This window comes from Myxine glutinosa, chromosome 10 (assembly GCF_964187855.1).
Source record: "Myxine glutinosa chromosome 10, kmMyxGlut1.1, whole genome shotgun sequence".
In the NCBI taxonomy this organism is placed as follows: domain Eukaryota; kingdom Metazoa; phylum Chordata; class Myxini; order Myxiniformes; family Myxinidae; genus Myxine; species Myxine glutinosa.
The window spans coordinates 101,731,602-101,757,895 of NC_136270.1; the positions used below are offsets into that span (position 1 = coordinate 101,731,602).

General features: G+C 52.4%; 1 protein-coding gene across 2 annotated transcripts in view; it reads left to right on the top strand.

The window, feature by feature from the left end:
- The window catches only part of LOC137433894 (fibronectin), a 270,389-nt gene that overhangs the window by 35,811 nt on the left and 208,284 nt on the right, over positions 1–26,294 (top strand). For both annotated transcript variants that reach the window (XM_078785942.1, XM_078785943.1), the window contains exon 4: positions 26,177–26,254. In XM_078785942.1, the coding sequence (XP_078642068.1) occupies positions 26,177–26,254 (78 nt within the window). The remainder of the gene's footprint in view (positions 1–26,176; positions 26,255–26,294) is intronic.

A 26,294-nucleotide genomic window follows, 5' to 3' on the forward strand; every position in this document is an offset into this window, starting at 1 on the left:
AGAGGGGGAGGGTAGGGAGAAGGAGAGGGGGAGGGAAGGGGAGGAGAAGGGGAAGGGTTGTGGAAGGGGGGGTGGGAATATGGAAGGGGAGGGTTTGGGATGGATGAAGGATAGGGGAGGGGGAGAGATGAGGAGGCGAGGGGGGAATAACGGGTAGGGGGAGGGGAGAGGGGAGTAAGGGCAAAGGGGAAGAAGGAAGGGAGGTGATAGGGGAGGGGGAGTGGGAGAGGAAGGGGGGATGAAGGGAAAGTAAGGGGAAGGGGAGGGAGGGGGATGATAGTGGAGGGGTATGGGAGGGTAGTGGAAGGGGAGGTGAACAGGAAGGGGGAGGGGAGGTGGAGGACAGGGGAGTGGGAGGATAGAGGATAGAGGATGGGGAAGGGGATTAGGGGGATAGGGGAGTGGGAGGATAGGGGACGGGAGGGTTCTGAAAACCTGTCAGTTAAAACACTATACTGTGGTGCTGTGCACACACAACTCGTTTGCCAAAAAGGTAGGCCACAACGCGTGGTACAAACGAAAGCACTTTATTACAAGCTCGCACATCAGCACTGGGCGGGTTCGACCTTCGAGCCCGCATATATGTCCCGAGGCCACGCCTTGCCCCCGGGTGTGGCCGATCGGCCGAAAGGCGGGGCATGTATCTCAGTTCCACGCCCGGACGCTCGTGCCACCCACTGGTGCGCGGAATTATTGATCATTGTGCCCGCAACACGCGCCCCCCCAGAATTCCCGCGCACCTGAAGGGTGAGTTTGCGGGGAAGCCGGATGACCTGGCCGAAACGCCCTCTGGTGATGCGTGCAGGGCTGGGGGGTAGCGGGACGGCGGGGCTGGGGGGTGCCAGGGGCCTGACTGCCGGGGGGCGGCCTCGACGCGGAGGCAGAGCTGCTTGCGGGGGGTGGTCCAGATCGAGGTGGGCTGGCTTGAGGCGGTCCACGGAGATACGATCCGGAGCACCGCCGATGTCCACGGTGAAATGTTTGTCCCCGGTCTCCAGCACGCGGAAGGGCCTGTCGTACGGTGGACCTGGTCGAACCGACGCTCGGGCACCGTAAATGGGGCCAATGGGGCCAACAGGGCCTGGGGGTGGCGGTGGACCTTTGCGCGCTGGCACGCGAGGCACGTCCTGGCCCAGTCGCGGACGTTCTTCCTGAGGCCATGCCAGACGAACTTCGCCACGCCTGGTGGGCATCGTGCCGGACGAAAACGTACTCCGCCGTGCGAAGCTCTGGGGCGACGTGGGAGGACGGGCAACCGTGGTGTGCCGTCGGCACCAGGGCGAACCTCCTGGCGGTCTCCTGCAGGGTGGAGCGCTGTTGCGCCGCGGACCAAGGAGCCGTGGAGTCGGGGATAAATTCGCCTGGCCCCCGCAGCGGTTGTCCGAAGACCAGCTCCGCCGAGGACGCGCGCAGGTCGTCCTCGGGCGCTGTCCTGAGGCCCAGCAGGACCCAGGGGAGCCTGGCGGCCCAGCTGCCATCGTGGAGGCATTGAGCGATGAAAGCGCTCGCACAGGCCATTGGCCTGGGGGTGGTAGGCCGTGGTGCGGTGCAGTTTGATGCCGAGACCTTGCGCCACCGCTCCCTAGAGCTCCGAGGTGAACTGGGGGCCGCGGTCGGACAAGATGTCTGAGGGGGCACCGAACCGGGCAACCCACGTGGCGATGAAGGCTTGCGCGACGTCAGCCGCAGCCGTCGCCGCCAATGGCACGGCCTCCGGCCACCGGGTGGTGCGGTCCACCATGGTGAGGAGGTGGATGAACCCCCGCGAGGGGGGCAGAGGTCCCACCAAGTCAACGTGGACGTGGTCGAACCGACGCTCGGGCACCGTAAATGGGGCCAATGGGGCCAACGGGGCCTGGGGGTGGCGGTGGACCTTTGCGCGCTGGCACGCGAGGCACGTCCTGGCCCAGTCGCGGACGTTCTTCCTGAGGCCATGCCAGACGAACTTCGCCACGACGAGCTTCTGAGAGGCGTTCGTGCCCGGGTGGGACAGGCCGTGGATGGCGTCGAAAACCGGGCGCTGCCAGCCAGCGGGCACGATGGGGCGAGGCCGCCTGAGGGAGACGTCGCACAAGAGGGCCGTGCCCGCGACGTCGAACGGCACCTCAGTGACGCGGAGGCCCGTGATGGTGGTCAGCAAGGCCTGGACGTCGGGGTTGGCAGTCTGGTCCTCCGCCATCCGGGCATAGTCGATCCCGAGGTGGACCGCGTTTGCGACGGACCGGGAAAGGCAATCCGCCACCGAGTTGTCTTTACACACGACGTGATGGATGTCCGTCGTGTACTCGGACACGGCAGAGAGGTGACGTTGCTGCCGGGCCGATCATGGCTCGGCGACCTTGGCCATCGCGAACACAAGAGGCTTGTGATCGACGAAAGCCTTGAACGGGCGGCCCTCGAGCAGATGGTGGAAGTGTCGGAACGCCAGGTGGAGCCCGAGCAGCTCGCGGTCGAAGGTGCTGTAGCGGCGTTCGTGTGGGCGAAGCTGCCGGCTAAAAAACGCCAGTGGCTGCCATGCACCACTCACCCACTGCTCGTGCACCGCGCCCACCGCGTAGTCCGACGCGTCGGTGGTGAGGGCGATCGGTGCATCGGGCGCCGGGTGTGCCAGCATGGTGGGGTTGGCCAGGGCCAGCTTTGCGCCCGCAAACGCCGCGGCCATTGGCTCCGTCGAGGCGATGTCACCTTTGCCCGGCTTGTCCCAGAGGGCCTCGTGCAGGGGGCGGAGGAGCTGGGCGACGTGGGGCACGAAGCGGTGATAAAAATTCACCATGCCCAGGAATTCCTGGAGCCCCTTGATTGTAAGCGGGCGCGGGAAACTCCTGGCTGCCTCCACCTTGGCCGGCAAAGGGATGGCCCCGTTCCTGGTGATGCGGTGCCCCAAGAGGTCAATGGCGGTGACGCCGAAATGGCACTTCGCGGGGTTGATTATCAGGCTGTGCTGGCGCAGGCGTTCGAAGAGCGTGCGGAGGTGGAGCAGGTGCTCCTCCCGGGACGTGCTCGCGACTAGGATGTCATCCAGGTAGACGTAGATGAAAGGTAAGTCACGCAGGATGCTGTCCATGAGCCGCTGGAACGCCTGAGCAGCATTTTTCAACCCAAAAGGCATCCGCAGGAACTCAAAGAGGCCGAAAGGGGTGATGACGGCCATCTTTGGTACATCGTCCGGTCGTACGGGGACCTGGTGGTAGCCCCGGATGAGGTCCACCTTGGAGAAAATGGTCGTGTTTGCCAACCAGGTGGAAGAGTCTTGAATATGCGGGACCGGGTAGCGGTCGGGGGTGGTGGCATCATTGAGCCGGCGGTAGTCACCGCACGGCCGCCATCCGCTGCCGGGCTTGGGCACAATGTGCAGAGGAGAGGCCCATGCGTTGTTGGAGCGCCGTACGATGCCCAGCCGCTCCAGCGTGGCGAACGCCGCTTTCGCCATGGCGAGCTTCGTGGGTGTCGAGGCGGGGCGCCGGGCGTAGACCGGTGGGCCGACGGTGGGGATATGGTGCTCCACCCCGTGTTTGACGGCCACCGCTGAAAAGGTGGGCCGCGTGAGTGCCGGGAAACTGGCGAGGAGGCGGGTAAACTCGTCCGCTGCCGGAAGCTCTTTCACGCGGAGGCTACAGCTCTTTCACGATTGTTGATTAATGTTAGCTCTTTCACGAGCCTCGATCTTGTATACAAACAAAAAACAAAAAAAACAAAAAAAGCGTACAGACTAACCTCGCTGGGACGGAACCACTCAGCAAGCCGCTTGGCAAGCCGCTCGGTGAGCCGCTCAGCGAACAAGCGAGTGAGCTGAAGGTTTCGGCCTGGATGAGACGTCGACGCTTAACGTCCACCAACAGCCCATGCGCACAAAGGAAGTCCGCACCGAGCAGGGCCATTGGCACGCTGGCGGTGACGAACGACCATTGGAAGCGCTGCCCTCCGAACCGCAGTGAGAGGCAACGCTTCCCGAATGTGCGGATGGGTGTTCCGTTGGCGGCAAGCAAAGCGGGGCCCCGGCCCGTGTCGCACAGAAAACGATGACCAGACGAGGTGTCCGTGATGAACAGGAGGCTGCCGGAATGGCCGACGCTCATGGCCGCAAGTGAGCGCCGGCCCGGTCGTTTCCCGACCCGTCAAAGGAACACGGCGGGCGGCACGTTCTAGCCTTGCGGCCGAATCTGGCATGATAGTAGCACCAGGTTTGCAGCGGTGGCGGCCGCGTCGGCCGTGCCGGCGGCAGTGGTGGTGGCGGCGGTGGTAGTGGGCGGGGCGTAGCAGCGTCCCCCCTCCTCCTTGCCCCTTACCCCCTCCCCCCCTCCCCTACAGGGGGACCATGAGGGAAAGACAGCACAGGGGGACTGGACCGCGAGGGAAAGACAGCACAGGGGGACCGCGAGGGAAAGACAGCACAGGGGGACCGCGAGGGAAAGACAGCACAGGGGGACCGCGAGGGAAAAACAGCACAGGGGGACCACGAGGGAAAGACAGCACAGGGGGACCGCGAGGGAAAAACAGCACAGGGGGACCACGAGGGAAAGACAGCACAGGGGGACCAAGAGGGAAAGACAGCACAGGGGGACCGCAAGGGAAAGACAGCACAGGGGGACCGTGAGGGAAAGACAGCACAGGGGGACCGCGAGGGAAAGACAGCACAGGGGGACCATGAGGGAAAGACAGCACAGGGGGACCGTGAGGGAAAGACAGTGCAGGGGGACCATGAGGGAAAGACAGCACAGGGGGACCGCGAGGGAAAGACAGCACAGGGGGACCACGAGGGAAAGACAGTACAGGGGGACCGTGAGGGAAAGACAGTACAGGGGGACCGTGAGGGAAAGACAGTACAGGGGGACCGCGAGGGAAAGACAGTACAGGGGGACCGTGAGGGAAAGACAGTACAGGGGGACCGCGAGGGAAAGACAGTACAGGGGGACCCCGAGGGAAAGACAGCACAGGGGGACCACGAGGGAAAGACAGTACAGGGGGACCACGAGGGAAAGACAGCACAGGGGGACCATGAGGGAAAGACAGGACAGGGGGACCATGAGGGAAAGACAGCACAGGGGGACCACGAGGGAAAGACAGCACAGGGGGACCACGAGGGAAAGACAGCACAGGGGGACCGCGAGGGAAAGACAGTACAGGGGGATCGCGAGGGAAAGACAGTACAGGGGGATCGCGAGGGAAAGACAGCACAGGGGGACCGCGAGGGAAAGACAGCACAGGGGGACCGCGAGGGAAAGAGAGCACAGGGGGACCGCGAGGGAAAGACAGCACAGGGGGACCGCGAGGGAAAGACAGCACAGGGGGACCGCGAGGGTAAGACCAGGAAAATACCATGTTTGTCTTTGTCCATGTTTTCATGAGTTTTCTGGTCCTGGGATGTTAATTTTTTGCAGATATGCCAATGAATCACTTATACCGTTATAACCTACTTTGTTGTGCTGTTGTGTGTAAAGTTGTTCTGATAATTATAGTTGTTTTCACTGTTTGCACTGAGAGCAGGTGACTAGTACTTTCTGTTTCTGTCCTGCAGAATCTACACTTGTCTGTCTGGATCATTTCCGCCATATTTTTAAATCCATTGGTGTGGTGTCCTTGATCTTGGGCATTTATTATGATTGGTTTGCCATCCCAGTTGAACTGACCTCTTCTTAGCCATTCCAATGAGCCTTCTTTGTCTATCCCCATTCTGTCCAATTCTTCTTTGTATTTTCCTGCTCTTTTGTCATTCTCCCAGTTGTTGATGTTTATTTCTTGACATTTATTTTCATATGTTTTTGTCTTTTTTGCAATTGTTGGGGCTGTATTTGTTGCTGTTTCATTTTCCTGTGCGGCGTCTTCTATTCGCACCTGGTTTTGGAAATTATTGGCAAGGTGAGTTCGGGATACTTTTTCAGGTTTGTTGTGTTAATGTTTGTTTGCAAATTGCATCCAAAAGTCTGTTGAGCATTTCAAATACTCAGCTAGTCCTACACTCGTTGCTCTGTGCACCTGGTTGAGTTCCATCAGGGCGCTCCCTCCCTCTCGTCTTGGCAGGTACATTCTCGGAATGCACTGGTTTTTGTAAAACATTTTGTGGATGGTGAGGAGTTTTCTAGTTTTGATATCCGTTTTAATGATTTTTTAATGTGGCCAGTTTATTAATCCGCAGCTGTACTTTGATGTATGGTTTAGTTTTAGGATCAGCCTCGTTCTTCGCAGGTATTCTTTGGTAATTGTTTTGTGCATTTGTTTGTGACATATTTGGTGGCCCTCTTCCACCCCAAGGTATTTGTATGATGCGTCATTGTCTTTATTTTTATCCACGATGATGCATCCATTCCATATCAATTATTTATCATTCGGCAAGAAGAGCTTTAAATAATCCCTGTATAGTAGATGTGTCACCTTTCCTATTTCTTTGGAAGTTCCTCCATTGGTTGTTCGGGTGTATCAGTGTCCTTGTTCATTGATGAGGTTACTCAGTGGGTCCAGAGCCAGACAAAACAGAAGGGGGAAACACTGTCTTCCTGGAAGATTCCACGCCATATCTTCACATCTGGTATTTTGATATTTCCTTCTGAGTATTGTAATATCAATGTGGTATTCCAGAGCTCCATTGCTTTCTCAAGCAGTTTGATTATTTGGGGATTTATTTTGTATATCTGAATGTATTTTATCATCCACGAATGTGGGACACTGTCAAAAGCTTTCTTATAGTCTATCCAGGTGGTGGACCATTTAGTTCTTCACATTTTGCAAGTTTCAAGTATGGCCTTGTTCAGTAGTAGGTGGTCAATTTTTCCATAACACCCTCTCTTACAACCCTTTGATCTGCCTCTAAACCTCCTTGCTGTGTTAAACGATGGTGCATCATTTCTGTGATGATTCCTGTCAGCAGTTTGTATGTGGTTGATAGGCATGATATCGGGCGGTTTTTGTGGAGGAATTGGTTTTCTTCTGATTTTGGGGTGAGAAAGGTGTTCCCTTCTATGAGCCACTCATCCCCTGCCTTTTCCTCTTGGATCAGTTCGTTTAATTTCTTTGCCATTTTGCCATAAAATTTTGCCATTCTCAGAGAGGCGCCTCAGCGCCGACGAGTCTGGCATTTCACTCAGACTGATTGGCACGGTCTTCAAGCAGCCATCAATCATCTGCACTGGTCTCCCATCTCTACTGCCTCTGACGTCAACTCTTCCTGGGAATTCTTCCAAAGTAAAGTGCTCTCTCTCATGCACAGATTTATCCCATCTCGTCTTCAGTTGTCGTACCCTTCCTCCCGTCCATGGTACACTGAAGCTTGCGGTGAGGCAATTGCCACGATGCAACTTGCCTTCACCTCATGGAAGGCAAATCCAACTGAAGGTAATCTCAGCTCCTTTCACAAAGCTCGGAACAAGTGTGTGTCTACCCTCAGGAGAGCCAGGAAACAATATCTCTACTCTCAAGACTGAACTCTCAAACCTGTCTCCTTCCTCCAAATCCTGGTGGCATCTGGTCAAATCTGTTTCTGGTGTTTGTTCCCCTTCCATCCCCTCCCTTACCTCAAACGGCTACACAGCTGAGCCTCTTGCTGTTCACGTGAAAAAGCTGAATGCCTCAACTCTGTTTGCCTCAAATTCTTGTGTCCCAAACCCATCTCTCTCTGTTCCCACCTTTCCCAGTCGAACCCAGCTGCTCCAGGACTCTGTGTCCTTCTCTCCTGACAAGGTGGAGAAGTTTCTGTCAAACATCGATTCTGATTCTGCAACTGGACCAGACGGCATCAGCCCACGGGTCCTAAAATCCTGCTCTGCCGCTCTATCTCACTCGCTTTCTGTTCTTTTCACCCTCTATTTTGTTCAAGGTCATCTACCATCAGCTTGGAAATCAGACAACATCACCACTTTACACAAAAAATGTGCAAAAACAGATCCTTGCAACTACAGACCAATCAGCTTGCTCCCAATAATCAGCAAGGTCATGGAATCAATCATTGCTTTTGACATCAAATCCTTCCTCTTCTCCAATGGCTTGATCTCGGATCATCAATTTGGATTCAGACCAGGTCACTCTACTCTGGACATGCTGCTTCTGCTGTCTCAACAATGGATGGAGGTCCTCAATGCCAAACAGGAAATCAGAGCTGTCTCCCTTGACATATCACGTGCCTTCGATGTGGTCTAGCACCCCGCTCTGCTCTCCAAACTCTTTTCTCCTATGGTATCTATGGAAATCTTCAAGCATAGCTTGCGGACTTCCTCTCTGGTCATCGTCAACGTGTGGCCCTGAATGGATTTCTCTCATCTCCCCTTCCTGTTCAGGCTGGATTTCCCCAAGGTAGTGTTCTGTGCCCTGTGCTTTTTCTGGTCTTCATCAATGATCTCTCCTACTCTCTGGAAAATCGTCTCTATATCTTTGCTGATGACTCCACTCTCTGCCGCTCCATACCTCATCCGTCAGATCGGCAGTCTGCAGCTGCCGCTCACTCTCTGCCGCTCCGCCTCTCAGCCATTCCATGTCAAATCATCAAAGAATCTGCCGTCATCTCTCAGATTTTTGTAAAACTTTGGGAACCAATTGGGACCCATGAAAAACGGCAAGAACTCAAATATTTTTGCTAACAGCCTCTTAATTAGTGAGATACAGACTAACGAACTTTGGACTAATTAGCGCGACGTCGCGAATTCAAATGGCCATATCTCTAAAAGTATAACACCTAGAGAGCTGGTTTTGGTGTCATTTTAAAGGTATTTTCATGCCCTATGAATTTTTCTGGGCAACATTTTCCTACCTCCAACCACAAAAAAGTTATCACAAAATATAAACTTCAATTGTGAATCCCCAAAAAATGTATCCTTCAGATTTCCTCAAATTCATCCCAGAGGTACCTTATGATGTCAAGAAGCTTCCACATAAATTTTGTGATGGGCACTCCAATAGTTTCTGAGATATGAGCAATAATGTACATGTACGTATGGCATATAGGTTCGAAAATCAGCATTTGTAATGTATTATACAATCAATAAGTGAGTTCAAGTACACAGTGTTCACTAACCTGACTTAGGTTCACTAACCAGTGTCACCGATTTTCTTGGTTTTGGATTTCACATATTTATCTGCAGCAAGTCTCTTTTTTGGAATAGGTGATTCTCCAATCAATCCCAAAGACTCATTCAGTGTATTCAGTTCCATTTCAGGAGAATGAAATTCAAACTCCCCTGAACTGCCTGGTATTGGTGATTCACCTCCACCATCATTGTCCTCACTACTGCTAATAGCGCTGCTGGTCACTGGTAATGGTATTTCACTCTGAGTCTCTACCACACCTGGTTGTCTTTTTGCCAGTTTCTTACGACACTGGGTACAGATTTTCTGTGCACTTTGCAGTTTGAGGCTTGGATGAGCGGCTATGGCTTTTTGGCTAACAGCTCTCAAGCCAGACGACTTTGGTTTTTCATGAGCTCCAAAGGGATTGCAGCAGGATTTCTGCTTCAAGATGAACTTTTCCTTGGCAGTCGTCATTTTTCTGCAGCTCCTTCAGAAGTGAACTGCCAATTTCTGTTGGTGGCAGGCCTAAGCATTACACGAGGAAAGCAGGGGGTGCTGTAGCCTCCGCACTGGGATCCACTACGGCAGCACCGTACACCGACCGTGTGTCGCAGGCCGTGAAAAATTTGTCGGCCTCTCTGGCCAGGGCACGGGGTTCCGTTATTTTTGAACTGGCCAGCGTGAGGCGCACCTGTACAGGTAACTGGCGGAGGAAAAGTGCTCGGAACAGGAAATCCGGGCGCTGGTCTCCAAGAAGGGACAGCATAAAATCCATCCGAACGGACGGTCGTGTGTCGCCGAGGGCGGGAAGGCTCAGGAGGCGGTCGGCGCGTTCGACCTCCGTGAGCCTGAACGTGGCGAGGAGGAGACGTTTGAGCGCCGCGTACTTGTGGTCGCCCGGCGGGCGCCGAAGGATGGACACGACGCGGGCGGCAGTGCCGGGCCCGAGGGCGGCGACCACGTGGTAGTACATGGTCTCGTCCGCCGTGATGCCCCGGAGTTGGAATTGAGCTTCGGCCTGCACAAACCAAATGTCGGCTTGCGCTTCGCAGAACTCCGGGAGTTTGATGGCAACGGCGTTGGTAGCCATGGCGCGTTCGAGGGTCAGCGACAGCTGAACCAGTCGGGGTCACCAGTGTGGTGCTGTGCACACACAACTCGTTTGCCAAAAAGGTAGGCCACAATGCGTGGTACAAACGAAAGCACTTTATTACAAGCTCGCACATCAGCACTGGGCGGGCTCGACCTTCGAGCCCGCATATATGTCCCGAGGCCACGCCTTGCCCCCGGGCGTGGCCGATCGGCCGAAAGGCGGGGCATGTATCTCAGTTCCACGCCTGGAGACCGCCACCCACTGGTGCGCGGAATTATTGATCATTGTGCCCGCCACAATACCATCTATTTATCACATAAGCAAAAATGGCAGAATTTCCCTCTTCCCCTCTGCACTGTATTATCCATAAGTGAGGCGTGGCAGACTGATGCGATACATGCTGTGACAACTCATATTATCCAGGTGTGTGTGTGTGTGTGTGTGTGTGTGTGTGTGTGTGTGTGTGTGTGTGTGTGTGTGTGTGTGTGTGTGTTCTGATTCGCCGGCCACACCATATGCCCCAGGGGGCTCTCAGTTGGCATCAAATTTGGTCATTCCTCCAGAATGGTTTTGCACTTTGACTTTCCCCCACCCTAACAACCCACTCACAACCGGCTCACCTGGGCGACTCCACCTTCTACCTAAACTATGAGAATTTCCACTGTTTGCTTGGCGTTACATCTGAAAAAGTAGGCTTCTCGCAAACTTAAGTCATTCAGCAATCAATATATTTAACCAACAAAATCGGAACTTCCTTCATTTTTCTTGTGTAGTAGCCACCCCAGTAGGCACACAGACATTGGATCCACGTTGAATGAACGTCAAGATTCGACGTGGACCCGAGGTTGAAAACGAGTTGGATTTGCAAATTGGATCAACGTCATTTTTCCAACGTCGAAACAACGTCGAATAAACGTTGATACAATGTCACACTTTCAACGTCGATGTAGGGTCGAACAACCAACATTGAAACAGTCATTTATTCGATGCCAACGGTGAAACAACGTTGAATGACTGTCGGGTTTTGATGTAGGTATTAATGTTGAGTCTCAGGTTGGGTTTTGGTTGTCCGACGTCGCGACCTCATTCCAACCGTTATTCGACGTTGAAACAACGTCGTGTGCCCACTGGGACGGGTGTGAATCAGGGACACAGGAACCCGGTATAATCATTTTGCAGCAAAGTTTTAATGAAAATATGAAAATGGCTAAATATAAGTATTTCATGGTCTGGAATCTAGTTAATTCACCCCTCAGAAGTTACAGAAATAAACGATATGAACTTCCTTAAAGTTCAAATTTCATGGAGGTTGCGGGGGGGGGGGGGGGGGGCGTAGGATGGCCCGGAGCGCGGCCTTCACTCGACCATATGTTTGTTGTCCGATTAATGCGAATCATATGGAGGTCATGGCAATTATGAATATATCACTTTTGGCGATGTCTTCGGCTTACCAAAATGGTGGACGTAAAGCGCGGTGCTACGCGCGCTTACTTGCTACCAAGGAGGAAGCGGACAACGCGGTTTAATTAAAGAGTCTTTATTTAAAAGAGGTCACTGTAGCACTGGCGCGTTCCGGGCTGCGCGCCCGGTGTATATCCTGAGGCCACGCCTACCCCTCGGGCGTGGCCACCACCCACTTGGTGCGCGGAATGATGTCACCACGCCAGTGGGCTTTCGTGTCCGCCACACGTGCCCCCCCAGAATTCCCGCGCACCTGGAGGGCCAGTTTGCGGGGCAAACGGATGACCCAGCCGAAGCGCCCTCTGGCGACCGGCGGCGTCCGGGGTGCAGGGATGCCAGCTGGGATGCCCCCGGCTGTACCCGGGATGGGTGCCGGACCGGGGGGCGGCGTGCCGGCGGTGCTGGGCGGTGCCGGGGGTCCGCCCGCCGGGGGGCGGCCCCGACGCGGGGGCCGAGCCACCGGCGGTGGGTGGTCCACGTCGAGGTGGGCCGGCTTGAGTCGATCCAACGAGACGCGGTCGGGAGTACTGCCGATGTCCAAGGTGAAGTATTTCACCCCGGTCTCCAGCACGCGGAAAGGCCCGTCGTACGGGGGCCGCAGTGGTGTCCGGTGGGCATCGTGCCGGACGAAGACATACTCCGCGGTGCGAAGCTCCGGGGCGACGTGCGTGGGTGGGTGCCCGTGGTGCGCCGTCGGCACCGGGGCGAACCTCCGGGCGGTCTCCTGCAGCGCAGAGCGCTCCTGCGCCGCGGACCAAGGTGCTGTGGGGTCGGGTAGGAACTCGCCCGGCACCCGCAGCGGTTGTCCAAAGACCAACTCCGCCGCGGATGCGCGCATGTCCTCCTTGGGCGCCGTCCGGAGGCCCAGCAGGAACCAGGGGAGCCTGTTGACCCAGCCGCCGTCGCGTAGGGTGGCCCGGAGCGCGGCCTTCAATGAGCGGTGGAACCGCTTGCACAGGCTGTTGGCCTGGGGGTGGTAGGCCGTGGTTCGGTGCAGCTGGACCCCGAGCCCCCGCGCGACCGCGGCCCAGAGCTGTGAGGTGAACTGGGGGACGCGGTCGGACGAGATGTCCGAGGGGGCGCCGAACCGGGTGACCCAGGTGGCGATGAACGCCTGCGCGACGTCTGCCGCCGTCGTCGCCGCCAAAGGCATGGCCTCCGGCCACCGGGTGGTGCGGTCCACCATGGTAAGGACATGGGTGAAACCCCGCGAGGGGGGCAGAGGTCCCACCAGGTCCACGTGCACGTGGTCGAACCTACGTGCCGGCACCGTAAACGGGGCCAATGGGGCCTGGGTATGCCGGTGCACCTTCGCGCGCTGACACGCGAGGCACGTCCTGGTCCAGTCGCGGACGGCCTTCCGGAGGCCATGCCAGACAAACTTGTCGGCGACCAACCTCTGGGAGGCCTTCGTGCCCGGGTGGGACAGGCCGTGGATGGCGTCAAAAACCTGGCGCTGCCAGCCTGCGGGCACGATGGGGCGAGGCCACCCGAGGGAGACGTCGCAAACGAGGGCCATGCCCGCGCCGTCGAAGGGCACCTCGGTGACGTGGAGGCCCATGACGGCGGTCCGCAGGGCCTGGACCCCGGGGTTGGCGGCCTGGTCCGCCGCCATCCGGGCATAGTCGATGCCAAGGTGGACTGCGTGGGCGACGGCCCGGGAAAGGCAATCGGCCACCGGGTTGTCCTTTCCCGCGACGTACCCGATGTCCGTCGTGTACTCGGACACGCCCGCGAGGTGACGCTGTTGCCGGGCCGACCACGGCTCGGCGACCTTGCCCATCGCGAAAACCAGCGGCGTGTGGTCGACGAAGGCCATGAACGCACAGCCCTCGAGCAGATGGTGGAAGTGCCTGACCGCCAGGTGAAGCCCAAGCAACTCGCGGTCGAAGGTACTGTAACGGCGTTCGGGCGGGCGAAGCTGCCGGCTGAAGAATGCCAGCGGTTGCCAGGCACCACGCACCCATTGCTCATACACCGCGCCCACTGCGTAGTCCGAGGTGTCGGAGGTGAGGGCGATCGGTGCATCGGGCGCCGGGTGCGGGAGCATGGTGGCGTTGGCCAAGGCGAGCTTCGCGCCCGAGAACGCCGCGTCCATCTGCTCGGTCCAGGTAACGTCACCTTTGCTCGGCTTCCCTCAAAGGGCCTCGTGTAAGGGGCGCAGGAGCTGGGCGATGCGGGGCAGGAACCGATGGTAAAAGTTTACCATGCCCAGGAACTCCTGGAGCCCCTTGATCGTGCGGGGGCGCGGAAACCCCTTCACCGCCTCCACCTTGGCCGGTAGGGGGACGGCCCCGTGCCTGGTGACGCGGTGCCCCAAAAGGTCGATGACGGTGACGCCGAACCGGCACTTGACGGGGTTCACGATGAGGCCATGCTGGCCCAGGCGTTCGAAGAGCGTGCGGAGGTGATGAAGGTGCTCTTCGCGGGACGCGTTGGCGACGAGGATGTCGTCCAGGTAGACGTACAAAAAATCCAAGCCGCGCAAGACGCTGTCCATTAGGCGCTGGAACGCCTGAGCCGCATTTTTCAAACCGAAGGGCATCCGAGAAATTCGAAAAGCCTGAATGGCGTGATGACCGCCGTCTTCGGGATGTCCTCCGGCCTGACGGGGACCTGATGGTAACCGCGTATGAGGTCCACCTTTGAAAAGAAGGACATCCCCACCAACCGGGTGGGGAAGTCCTGGATGTGGGGGACGGGGTAGCGGTCGGGGGTGGTGGCGTCGTTGAGGCGCCGGTAGTCCCCGCACGGTCGCCATCCCCCACCAGGCTTGGGCACGATGTGGAGCGGGGACGCCCACGCGCTCTCGGAGCGCCGCACGATGCCGAGCCGCTCCAGCGTAGCGAATATTTTTTTTTTTTTTTTTTTTTTTTTGTATACAAGATCGAGGCTCGTGAAAGAGCGAACATTAATCACACAGAAAGACAAACCGACACATAAAACATATAACATCGGGAGCGGTAGACAAGATGGGGAGAGAGGGGGAAGGACACAAACACAACATTTGAGAGCAGGGACCGAGAGACATGGAGACATCGAGAGATCTGAGAGAGGGCGAGGGCTTTGGGGGGGGGGGGGCATGGGAAGGGGGCGGTGGGAGAGGTATAAAACATATGGACACTGCCAGGACTTCCAGGAAAGAAGTTGGAATTTCAAACAAGGTGGATCTGGGGTGAATTAGCGGGGGTAGAAAAGATCAAGGTTTTGGATGGGGGAAGATAAGAGATGGTGGTGAACAGCTGTTTTAAAGACCTGGAGGGAGGAGTGGGATTGAAGGGAGTGAGGGAGTTTGTTCCAGAGGCGGGAGAAAAGAGGAATGAAAGAGTGAAGGTGAGCAGAGAGCCGAGATTTCGGCAGTTTAACCATCAGAGGGTTGCTGGCAGATCTTGTGCGACCTGTAGGAATATTTGGGGGACAGAGCACAGAGAGAGCTGGGGGTGCAAGGCCGGAGAGGAGTCGGTAGAAGACAGAAAGACCACCTACCTGCCTGCGGTGAGTGAGTGAAAGGCCCTCAGAGATAGCTTCATCGCGGGAGATTCCAATAATTCTGAAAGCTTTGGTTTCAACAGCATGAAGCCGAGCTAGGTGTGAGGCAGGAGCACCGGCCCATAGGGGAGAACAGTATTCCATTGAGCTGCGGATGAAAGCCTTGTATGTGGTGAGGAGCTCAGGTGTGCCGAGGAAGGACTTCGCACGACGGAGGATGCCCAGTCGGCGACTGGCTTTGGAGGCCAGCTTGGAAATGTGGTTTTCCCAAGAAAGATCATGGCAGATAGTGAGACCCAAAATCTTGAGCGACAGAACTTCTTGGAGAGGATTGTTGAGAAAGTAGATGGGAGGGTTGTCCAGTCGATCTTTTCGGAGAGACATAGTAAGAGTGTGAGATTTGTCAGGATTGAAAGACATGTTCCACATGTTTGACCAGTCTGTGATTTTGTCCAGGTCTTCAGAGAGTGAGGAGGCAGCAGACTGCCGATCTGAGGGAAGAGGAATGGAGCGGCAGAGAGTGGAGTCATCAGCAAAGAGATAGAGAGGATTTTCGAGAGAGTCAGAGAGATCATTGATGAAGACCAGAAAAAGCACGGGGCCCAGAACACTGCCTTGGGGAACTCCAGCCTGAACAGGAAGAGGAGATGAGAGAAACCCATTCAGGGCCACACGTTGACGACGACTAGAGAGGAAGTCCGCCAGCCATGCGTGGAGATTTCCATGGATACCAAAGGAGGAGAGTTTGGTGAGCAGAGCGGGGTGCCAGACCGTGTCGAAGGCACGTGATATGTCGAGGGAGACAGCTCTAATTTCCTGTTTGGCATTGAGGACCTCCATCCATTGTTGAGACAGCAGAAGCAGCATGTCCAGAGTAGAGTGACCTGGTCTGAAACCAAATTGATGATCAGAGATCAAGCCATTGGAGAAGAGGAAAGATTTCATATCCGAAGCAATGATGGATTCCATGACTTTGCTGATAATTGGGAGAAGGCTGATTGGTCTGTAGTTGCTAGGATCTGTTTTTGCACCTTTTTTGTGCAAAGCGGTGATGTTGGCTGATTTCCAAGCAGATGGCAGTTGACCTTGAGCAAAAGAGAGGGTGAAGAGAACAGAGAGAGGGTGAGATAGAGCGGCAGAGCAGGATTTTAGGACCCGTGGGCTGATGCCGTCGGGTCCAGTTGCAGAATCAGAGTCGAGGGTTGACAGAAACTTTTCCACCTTGTCAGGAGGAAAGGACACGGAGTCCAGGAGCAGCAGGGTACGACTGGGTATGGTGGGTACAGAGAGGGATGGGTTTGGGACACAAGATTTAGAGGCAAACACAGAGTTGAGGCATTCAGCTTTTTCACGTGCGGAGTCAGCTGTGTAGCCGTTTGAGGTAAGGGAGGGGATGGAGGGGGAACAAACACCAGAAACGGATTTGACCAGACGCCACCAGGATTTGGAAGAGGGAGACAGATAAGAGAGTTCGGTCTTGAGAACGGAGAGATATTGTTTCCTGGCTCTCCTGAGGGTGGACACACACTTGTTTCGGGCTTTGTGAAAGGAAATGAGATTTCCTTCCGTTGGATTTGCTTTCCAGGAGACGAAGGCAAGTTGTTTCTGGGCAACAGCCTCACCACAAGATTCCGTGTACCATGGACGGGAGGAAGGGTATGACAACTGAAGACGAGATGGGATAAATCTGTGCATGAGAGAGAGCAATTTACTTTGGAAGAATTCCCAGGATGAGTTGATGTCAGAGGTGGTAGAGATGGGAGACCAGTCCAGATGATTGATGGCTGCTTGAAGACCGTGCCAGTTGGCCTGAGTGAAATGCCAGACTCGTCGACGCTGAGCAGGCTCCCTGAGGATGGTCAGAGAGATGTCCACTTTAACAAGGACATGATCAGATGATCCGATCGGAGCAGAAGAAGAGCAGCAGACATTTTCAGGGAAGTTAGTCATAACCAAGTCCAGAAGAGAAGATGTTCCGTTGACTGAGATCCGGGTCGGGAAATTGACAGATTGTGTCAGTCCCAGTGAGTCGCAGAAGTCCTTTGCTGAAGAGCCATGGCTGGTGAGAGAGGTACCCACACCCAGCCAACTGGCATGGTGACAATTGAAATCACCACATATGAGGAAGAGAGAGTTGGGATGAGTAGATAGAAGTTGGTCCATATCATCAGACAGCGAGATGTAGATGGAGTCATCACTGTTTGGTGGACAGTACAACACACATATGAACAAGAGGTGGGAGCGAAGGGGAAGCCCTAGCCAGAGGTATTCCTGGGGGTGAGGTGGAGAGAGTGCAGTGCAGGGCGAGTGAGGAAGAGAGTTTTTGATAAAGATAGCAACCCCGCCTCCAGGACGAGGCTCAGGTCTATCATACCGGAGGAGGGAGTAGCCCGGGAGAGATACTATGGAATCAGAGACATCATAAAGGAGGAAAGTTTCTGTTAAGCAGATCACGTCTGGTTTGACAGAAGCAACCTGTATGGAGAGATCAGTTAAGTTTGAACGAAGGCCCCGGATGTTTGAGGTTCATACCGTTAATGAAGAGGAAGGGGGAGCATCAGATACAGAACAGGGGGGAGGAGGGGTAGGGTAAGATGTGGAAGAGGTGGAAGAGATAGGGAGAGCTGTTGAAGGTGTGTCAGAGATTTCAGAATAGCTCGGAGAAAGGGAAGGATGGGGCGGACAAAAGGTTTGATGGTGATTGGGTGAGCCACAATGAGGTGTTATTTGAGGAGGGGGAAGAGCGAGGCAGAAGGTTGGGGGAGATGGAGGTGAGAGTTTGAAGGGGGAAGAAGCGGGGAGGATGCTTTGAGGAGGGGGAGTGAGAGGGGGGAAATTGAGAAGCAATGAGGGTGGGGAGATTTGAAGGGGAGGGGTGAGGGGGGAGTTTGGGAGGGAAGGGACAAGGGGAGGGATTTGAAAGGGATGGGATATGGGGGAGATTTGGAGGGGAGGGGTGAGGCAGGAGTCTAGGAGGGGAGGGGCGAGGGGGCGTCTTGGCGGGGAGGGGTGAGGGGGTAGTTTAGGAGGGAGGGGGCAAGGGGGGAGATTTGAAAGGGATGGGTGATGGGGAAGATTTGGAGGGGAGGGGTGATGGGGAAGATTTGGAGGGGAGGGGTTATGGGGAAGATTTGGAGGGGAGGGGTGAGATTGGATTTTTGAAAGTGTACGATTTATGGGAAACGAACATTTATTGCAAAATGAGTTTCTTGTGACCTTCGAGTTAAAAATACGTTTAAGGACGCTGGATGGAGGATGGAGTGCAGGAGAGTTTAGGGAATGTAGAAAAAAGGCACTATAGGAGATGGATATTTTTTTTGGGATGAATTGATTTGGTGAGCAAGTCGAAAGCAGCCTTTTAAAGAAGAAGAAGAAAAAGGTGTTATAAAATATGACGGAATACATAACTTGAGGGGAAAGTGTAAACATTGAAGGTTAATGAGTGAAAACTATCTGGGGAAATGGGGGAGAAACACGTGGTCGAAGAACGAACGAACGAATAAGAATGAATAAACGAATGAGAACAGAGAAGGAAATGTTTTTTTTTTTTTGTTGTTTTTTTTTGTTTTTTTGAGTTGAGATTTACACAAGGAAGTAGGCTATGGGTGAAAAGCCTGGGAATACAGAGAACGAAAGTTATTGGATCACAAACGACGGACCGCTGAGAGAAAAACAAAGCCTCAAGGTTGTACAGTGCACACTGTACAAGGCCTCAAGACACGACACGGCAAACAGACGATCAATTTATGAAAGATAAACACCGAGAAACAACCAAAGTTGCACACAATAACTTCACGCACCGAAAGATAAATACAGTTTCGACAAAATACAATTGTGAACAGACTTAACTTCGAAAAACGTGGAGACCGTGTGGAGCTTCGAAAATCCCTCCCACCGTCTCCGAGATCTCGCGAGATCCATCTTCGCATCAATCCCGCTTTCGCTACCGCGAGCTTCGTCGGCTCGAGGCGGCGTGCCCGGGCATAGACCAGTGGCCCGGCGGTAGGAATGTGGTGTTCCACCCCATGTTTGACGGCCCCCGCAGAGAAAGTGGGCCGCGTGAGGGCCGGGAAACCCGCGAGGAGGCGGGCGAATTCGTCCGCTGCCGGAAGCGTACAGATGAACCTGGCCGGAACTGAACCGCTCAGCAAGCCGCTCGGCGAGCTGCTCGATGAGCCGCTCTGTGAGCTGCTCAACGAGGCGGGCAGCGCGCACGCGAGCGAGCTGAATGTCTCAGCCTGGACAAGCCTTCTGCGCTTTACATCCACCAGTAATCCATTAGCACATAAGAAGTCCGCGCCGAGCAGTGCCATGGGCACGTCGGCCGTAACGAACGACCAACGGAAAACCTGCCCTCCGAACCGCAGAGAGAGACAGCGTTTTCCGTACGTGCGTATAGACGTACCATTGGCCACAAGCAGCGCGGGACCTTGGACCGCGGTTTGCTTGTCGGACGTACCGGCAGGAACGACACTCACCTGCGCTCCCGTGTCGCACAGGTAACAGTGCCCGGACAAGGTGTCCGTTATGTACAGGAGGCTGTTTGATCAGCCGGCGCTCAGTGCCACTACCGAGGGCCGGCCCGAGCGTTTCCCGACCTGCCGAATGAGCACCTCCGACGTTCTGCTCAGCCGTCGCTGACCACCCGACATGGCAACCAACGCGGTAGCAATGAAGCTCCCCGAGTTCTGGAAACTCAGGCGGAGATCTGGTTCCTGCAGGCCGAAGCCCAGTTCAGGCTTTGACGCATCACGTCGGGGTCACCAATTAAAGCGCGGTGCTACGCACGCTTACTTGCTACCAAGGAGGAAGCGGACAACGCGGTTTAATTAAAGAGTCTTTATTCACAAGAGGTCACTGTAGCACTGGCGCGCTCCGGGCTGCGCGTCCGGTGTATATCCTGAGGCCACGCCTACCCCTCGGGCGTGGCCGCCGCCCACTTGGTGCGCGGAATGATGTCACCACGCCAGTGGGCTTTCGTGTCCGCCACAGACGTATGATTTTTTTTTTCAGGTTACAATTGTGGGTGGTGTCAGATCACCTGAGTAGTAGTAGTAGTAGTAGTAGTAGTAGTAGTAGTAGTAGTAGTAGTAGTACAGTAGTAGTAATAGTATTAGTAGTAGTAGTAGTAGTAGTAGTAGTAGAAGAAGAAGAAGTAGATGATGACAATTAATATACAGTATAACATATGGAAATTTGAACCGATGTTCCTCACATTGTGAGCCAGCGGTTTATATTGGAACATGAACAGGTCAGCCATTGAGTATGAGGGTTAAGATCATGTTAATCAGTGGGAATTTAGATTGGCAGTGATTGGGTCTGGGAGGTGGGGGCAGGAGAAAGGGAAATGCAAAGTTGTTGCATGTGTAATATTATATAGGTAGCTGTTTTGTCTCATTCACAAATGTTTAACTTTTCTTTCATTCATTCAATCATCTAAAATGAAGATGGAATGAATGCAAAACACACAAAAACGGAAAGAATGATTATCTTTTTCCACTTCCACTGTTGACTTTTGACTGTGGCGCACGCAAGAATTGTCCAAGAGGGTGAAATGAATCAGCACTCCTATATACAGTAGATGATGTCACACAAGCGCTAATGTTGAAGGTCAGATTCCATTTCTTAGAATTGTGGAAAAAAAGAGGGAATGCGTTATTTTGCCAATTTACAGATTAGTTTTGTCATTATGGGATATTTTATTGCAACATCATGATCACAATCATAGTCCATATTTGTCTGATCTCCTGAGTTGTTAGGGTTAGGGTTAGGGTTAGGGTTAATCTTGTGACTTTTTCCAAGGCTAAAATTCCCTCGATGAAACCTAATCATTGGTATAAAATAGCTTTAGCTCTTAGAGTAACTGTAACACAATCCACTCATACATATGCAGAAACATACTTGAGATAATGCCAGACTTAATTTCCGACAAACAGAGCCACTGAGCTTTGGGGAGGTGATATTGCTTCTCGGAAAATCCCGGGTCTGGCGACGCCATCTTTTATGGCATGGCCTTTCTCTTCGCATCCAGGGGGGCAATTGAAGGGTAATTTCCTCCTCCCCATGAATGCCAACTCGTAGGTTTTGTCTGTGTTCTATCCTCTAAATGCTGAGCACTAAACAAAGAAGCAGCACGCACCATTTTCTCAGTCTTTGGTATGACTTGGCCGGGTTCAGTAGTTAACCGCCCTCCTCTGGCCTAAACTCAGAAGCAATGGATGAACCGTTATGACACCGAGTCTGGTTAAGCAAAGAATGAGGCAAAGCTTCAAAATAGGCCTTTCAGACTTGTTCAAAACATCTCAATGTCACAACTATCGGGGACGCCTCTTCGCGGTGGTTCTACCCCCAATACAAGTCGGGAACCAAATCTATCCCATTATTCCCTGCTGCCCAGATTTGTCAGGGCGGTGCAATCACAGTCAGAGTGCCGATTGGTCACCGTGGACTGGCCCTTTCGCTTCTCTTTCTCTCTTTCTCTCTTTCTCTCTCTCTTTCTCTTTCTCTTTCTCTTTCTCTTTCTCTTTCTCTTTCTCTTTCTCTTTCTCTTTCTCTTTCTCTTTCTCTTTCTCTTTCTCTTTCTCTCTTTCTCTCTCACATGGCCCTGACTTTGTGAAGGCGGGGGTACACCATCCTGGAGGTGGGGGATATCTGGGTCGCTCCTGCGAGATCTACCCGCTGTCTCCGTGCCACGCGCTTGTTTGAAAGAACTGTCCAGGGCTATACAACAACAACAACAACAACATCTCCATGGATGCTGGGTTGTGACGCTGTCCATAAGGTGTATACTGAGAGAGAGCGAGAGAGTGAGCAAGAGAGAGAGAGAGAGAGAGAGAGAGAGAGAGAGAGAGAGAGAGAGACAGACAGACAGACAGACAGAGAGATATTTCAATGTTTTTTATATTTAAATAAATTAAATCCAGAACCTTCCTTTGTATACTTTGTAAGTGTGAAGTAGTGCACATACGAGGCTCATATACAGTATGTGCAGGATTTTTCAAACTTATTTGATAAGTGTATGATTTATTCTGCAGTCTCTAAGATCTGTATATAAACACTACCGGTCAAAACTTTTAGAACACCTCAATTTTTCCAGTTTTTATTGAAATTTACGCAGTTTAATGTCTCAATGTACTGTCGCGTGACTACCCTTGGTGAACACCGTAGGGTAACACGGATGACCGATTGCGAGACTTTACACTCCCGAGGCGAAAACTCAATGGCGGATTCAAGCTCAACACAAAGTTAAACGCGCGGGAGGCCAGACGCAACGAGCTCCACAGCCTTATCTATTAAAATGAAACACCCAGGAAACTGCGTTCAAATATGTACAGAAAATAATATAAGGATTTATTATTGAAAAGCAATAACAGTGAAAAAAACACGCGCCGGTAATACTAATAACTAAATCGGGACGTCCCCACACGACTGATATCAAACACAAAACGAGGGAGATTAATTACGAAAAGAACACGTCACGTCGTTCAAAATGTACGCGGATTCGGGCTTATCTGGTCTTTCGTCGTCTTTGTGGCTGCCGTCCAACACCGCTCCTTTCGGCCCGATCGCACACCTCGCTCCAAGTTCCACGGCCCTCTGCGTCCGCCTCCAAGCGCCACCAGGCCTCGTCGGTCCAACGGCCCACACACACCACGAGCTCCTTTGCTCCAACGGTCCACCGCAGGGCTGCACGAAGCAACCAAAACCAAGTGCCAACTGCCAACTGCAACGAGCTGTGGTCACGAATGTTCAACGAACCGTGTCCTGTGCCAACTCCGACGAACTGTGCAACGAACCGTGTCCTGTGCCAACTGCCACGAACTCTGGTACGGAACTGTAACAACGAACTCTGCGACTCAACTCTCTCAACTCTGGACTCCACTCGAACTCTCTCAACTCTGGACTCCACTCGAACTCTCTCAACTCTGGACTCCACTCGAACTCTGCGACTCAACTCTCTCAACTCTGGACTCCACTCGAACTCTGCGACTCAACTCTCTCAACTCTGGACTCCACTCGAACTCTGCGACTCAACTCTCTCAACTCTGGACTCCACTCGAACTCTGCGACTCAACTCTCTCAACTCTGGACTCCACTCGAACTGCCGAAATGGCGTCCGACCGTCGCCTATATTGGTGGCCGATGACGTCACATTGGCGCGCTCCTCAGCCAATCATAGCCTCCCAACTCGCCCAGGTCACGCCCTCTGCGGCATGCGACTCCTGACATCTCCCGTCCGTGACCCCGCGGTCCTGGTGTAACACGTGCCAGCGAGGTTGGTAGGCCTTTGAGGTGCGCAGGCGAGGTTTGTAGGCCTTGGAGGTGTAAACGGTGGCGGTGTATTGTGGCGGTGTTCTTGGCCTGGTTGGTGTCCATTTATTACGAAGTCAATGTCAGGGAAAGGGAATTATTTAATGTTGCACTAAGGACCTAACTAATGTTTATGTGGTTTGCAGTGCCATAAAGGACAAAGGTTTGATTACTAGGTGATACTCACAGGGGCGTTACCTTTAATCCCTCACTATTTAACACTCGAATCTCCAGGTAGATCCACACTCATACATCTTACCCCGACAACCGCCTGAACATCAATAACTTATTACATGTAGAGTCCCTGTCACGACAGCCGAATACCTACCTATTCAGATCTACCTAGCTCTAGATGTTGCATTACCAAATTCATAACAGTACTCTGAAATTAAGCATAGAACAAATAAACAATTGGAGATAAAAAAGAAATCATAGAATCATTTTGTTTAACAAAATTTAATTTAATTTTTTGACTCAGCAAAGTAGCCACCTTTTGCAGATATATCCGCCGAACACACTCGTGTCATTCTTTCTACAATGGAAATCAAAGATTGTTCGGGAAGTTCTTCCCAACACTGTTGCAGAAGTTCCCACAAATGTGTTGCACTTGTGGGTTGCTTTGCTTTCACCCTTCTGTCCAGTTCATCCCAAACCAGCTCGATGGGGTTTAAGTCTGGAGACTGTGCTGGCCATTCCATGAATAGAAGCTTCCCGTCTTGTTCTTTTCCTCGAAGGTAGTTTTGACATAGCCTGGAGGTGTGTTTAGGGTCATTATCTTGCTGTAGGATGAACCCCTGACCAACTAGGCGTATACCAGTGGTATTGCATGGCGCTGCAAAATGCTGTGGTAGCCCTTTTGGTTCAGGGTGCCAGTCACTCTGTGCAAGTCGACGACTCTGGATCCAGCAAAAGCGCCCCAGACCATCACGCTTCCTCCTCCATGTTTGACAGTTGGTGTCACACACTGAGAAACCATCCTTTCGCCTCCTCGACGGCATACAAAAACCCTGCGTGATGAACCAAAGATTTCAAATTTTGATTCATTGGTCCATAAGACCTTCTTCCAGTCTTCAGTAGTCCACTGGCGGTGCTTCATGGCCCAGTCAATCCTCTTTTTCTTATTTTTCCATCCTAGCAATGGCTTTCTTACTGCCACCCGACCTGTCAAACCTGCAGCTCGGAGTCTTCTCTTCACAGTTGAAACTGAGACGTGCTTACTTGGACCAGTGTTAAGGGTGTAGTACTGGTGAACAGGTGATTTTTTTAATTTTTTTATTTATTTTTAGCTGAACAGTTTCCTTATAGTCTTATAAACAAGAATCATGCTATTAGAGGTCATAGAAGTACCCCTAATTATTGAAAAATTCAAATTTCAATTCAATTCAATATAATATTTTGCATGAAATTTGTTATAACTTGGGAAATGCATCATTCTTTTGGGCTGAAATTTGGACAGGATATTCAGAATATCACTTCCTTTAAGGGTGTAGTACTGGTGAACTTTCCAATATGCCTCTTTTAAAAATAACTATGTTTTTACGGTTTAGATTCATACGTATTGTATAAACTCATTCAGTATTTCTTTTAAAATATCTAATGTTATCTTCACACGCAATTTACAAGAAATATACTATTTTGCATGAAATTTGTTATAACTTTAATTTGCATCATTCTTTTGGGCTGAAATTTGGACAGGATATTCAGAATATCACTTCCTTTAAAATGATGAAGGCTTTTGTTTATAGGAGTAGCCATTGTGGATTTATTGAAGGACAACCAAGTTTTATCTGGTAATTGGCATAATTAGCTAATTAGTGAACATTTGACATAATTTCACAAAATCCTCTCATCAGGTAGTAGAGTAACACATGTATAATACATGTACCAAGTTTTGTGTGAAAAGAATGATAGGTGACATAGAAGATAGAAGTAGAAATGTGTTCTTTGTTTTTCCTTGTTTTTTATTGACGGTCTAATTTATGCAAATTATATGCATGTAATATGACAAAGAAGCGTTGAAACTGGTCTGAGTTAAAGCCAAGATTATATCTTTCTCGAAAAACTGAAAATTAGATATTAACTTGACTTTGTTTTTGTGTAAAGGCCTCTCAAAGGTACCTATGTAGTTTTCTCAATTTTTCACCAGTACTACACCCTTAAGCTGTGCTTGAAGCTGTTGTCCTCTGAGCCGCCTATCACGCAAGCTGTTGACTCTCAGAAACTTGTCTTCTAATTCAGTTGTGGCTTTGGGTCTGCCAGACCTCTTTCTGTCAGAGTTTCCTCCAGTTTCCAAGTGCCTTTTGATGGTGTAGGAAACTACTCACTGACACCTTGGCTTTCTTTGCAATTTCTCTTAAGGAAAGAGCGACACTTTTAAGGGTTATAATGGCCTGTCTGTCTTCCTGCATACCTTTGTACCATTTCAGGTTATTCACTGGACTTGAATTGCTTAAATTTCAATAAAAACTGGAAAAAATTAAGGTGTTCTAAAACTTTTGACCGTTAGTGTACACTGCATGTAGGCAAAGGACAGATCAGCGTACTTTTACATAAATTATCAGGACATTAGGAGACAACGGACAATTAAGTATTTGAACCTGGGATGTATCTTGAGCCATGTGCTCAGATGGGATTGGCAAACGGGCTTTTTGCATGAAAAGCAATAATATTGGCTTGTAAATATCTCTCTATCTCTCTCTCTTGTTCCTTCTCTGTGAAACACTGAAATTTTGAGTTGAACTAGAAAAGCCTTGGCAAAGCGGTACTCCATTCTCATCACATTTCCCTCCACCTCTTATCTTCTCACCATCACTCCTCGCACGGGTCTCACAGAGGCATTGGCTGGGTGCACGGATTTTGGTGTCAGACGAGGCAGATGTCCCCGAGCAAATGTCGGAAGAGCAGCGACAGGCAAGTACTTACCATTTTTGTGTACCTCATTAGTTCCTGT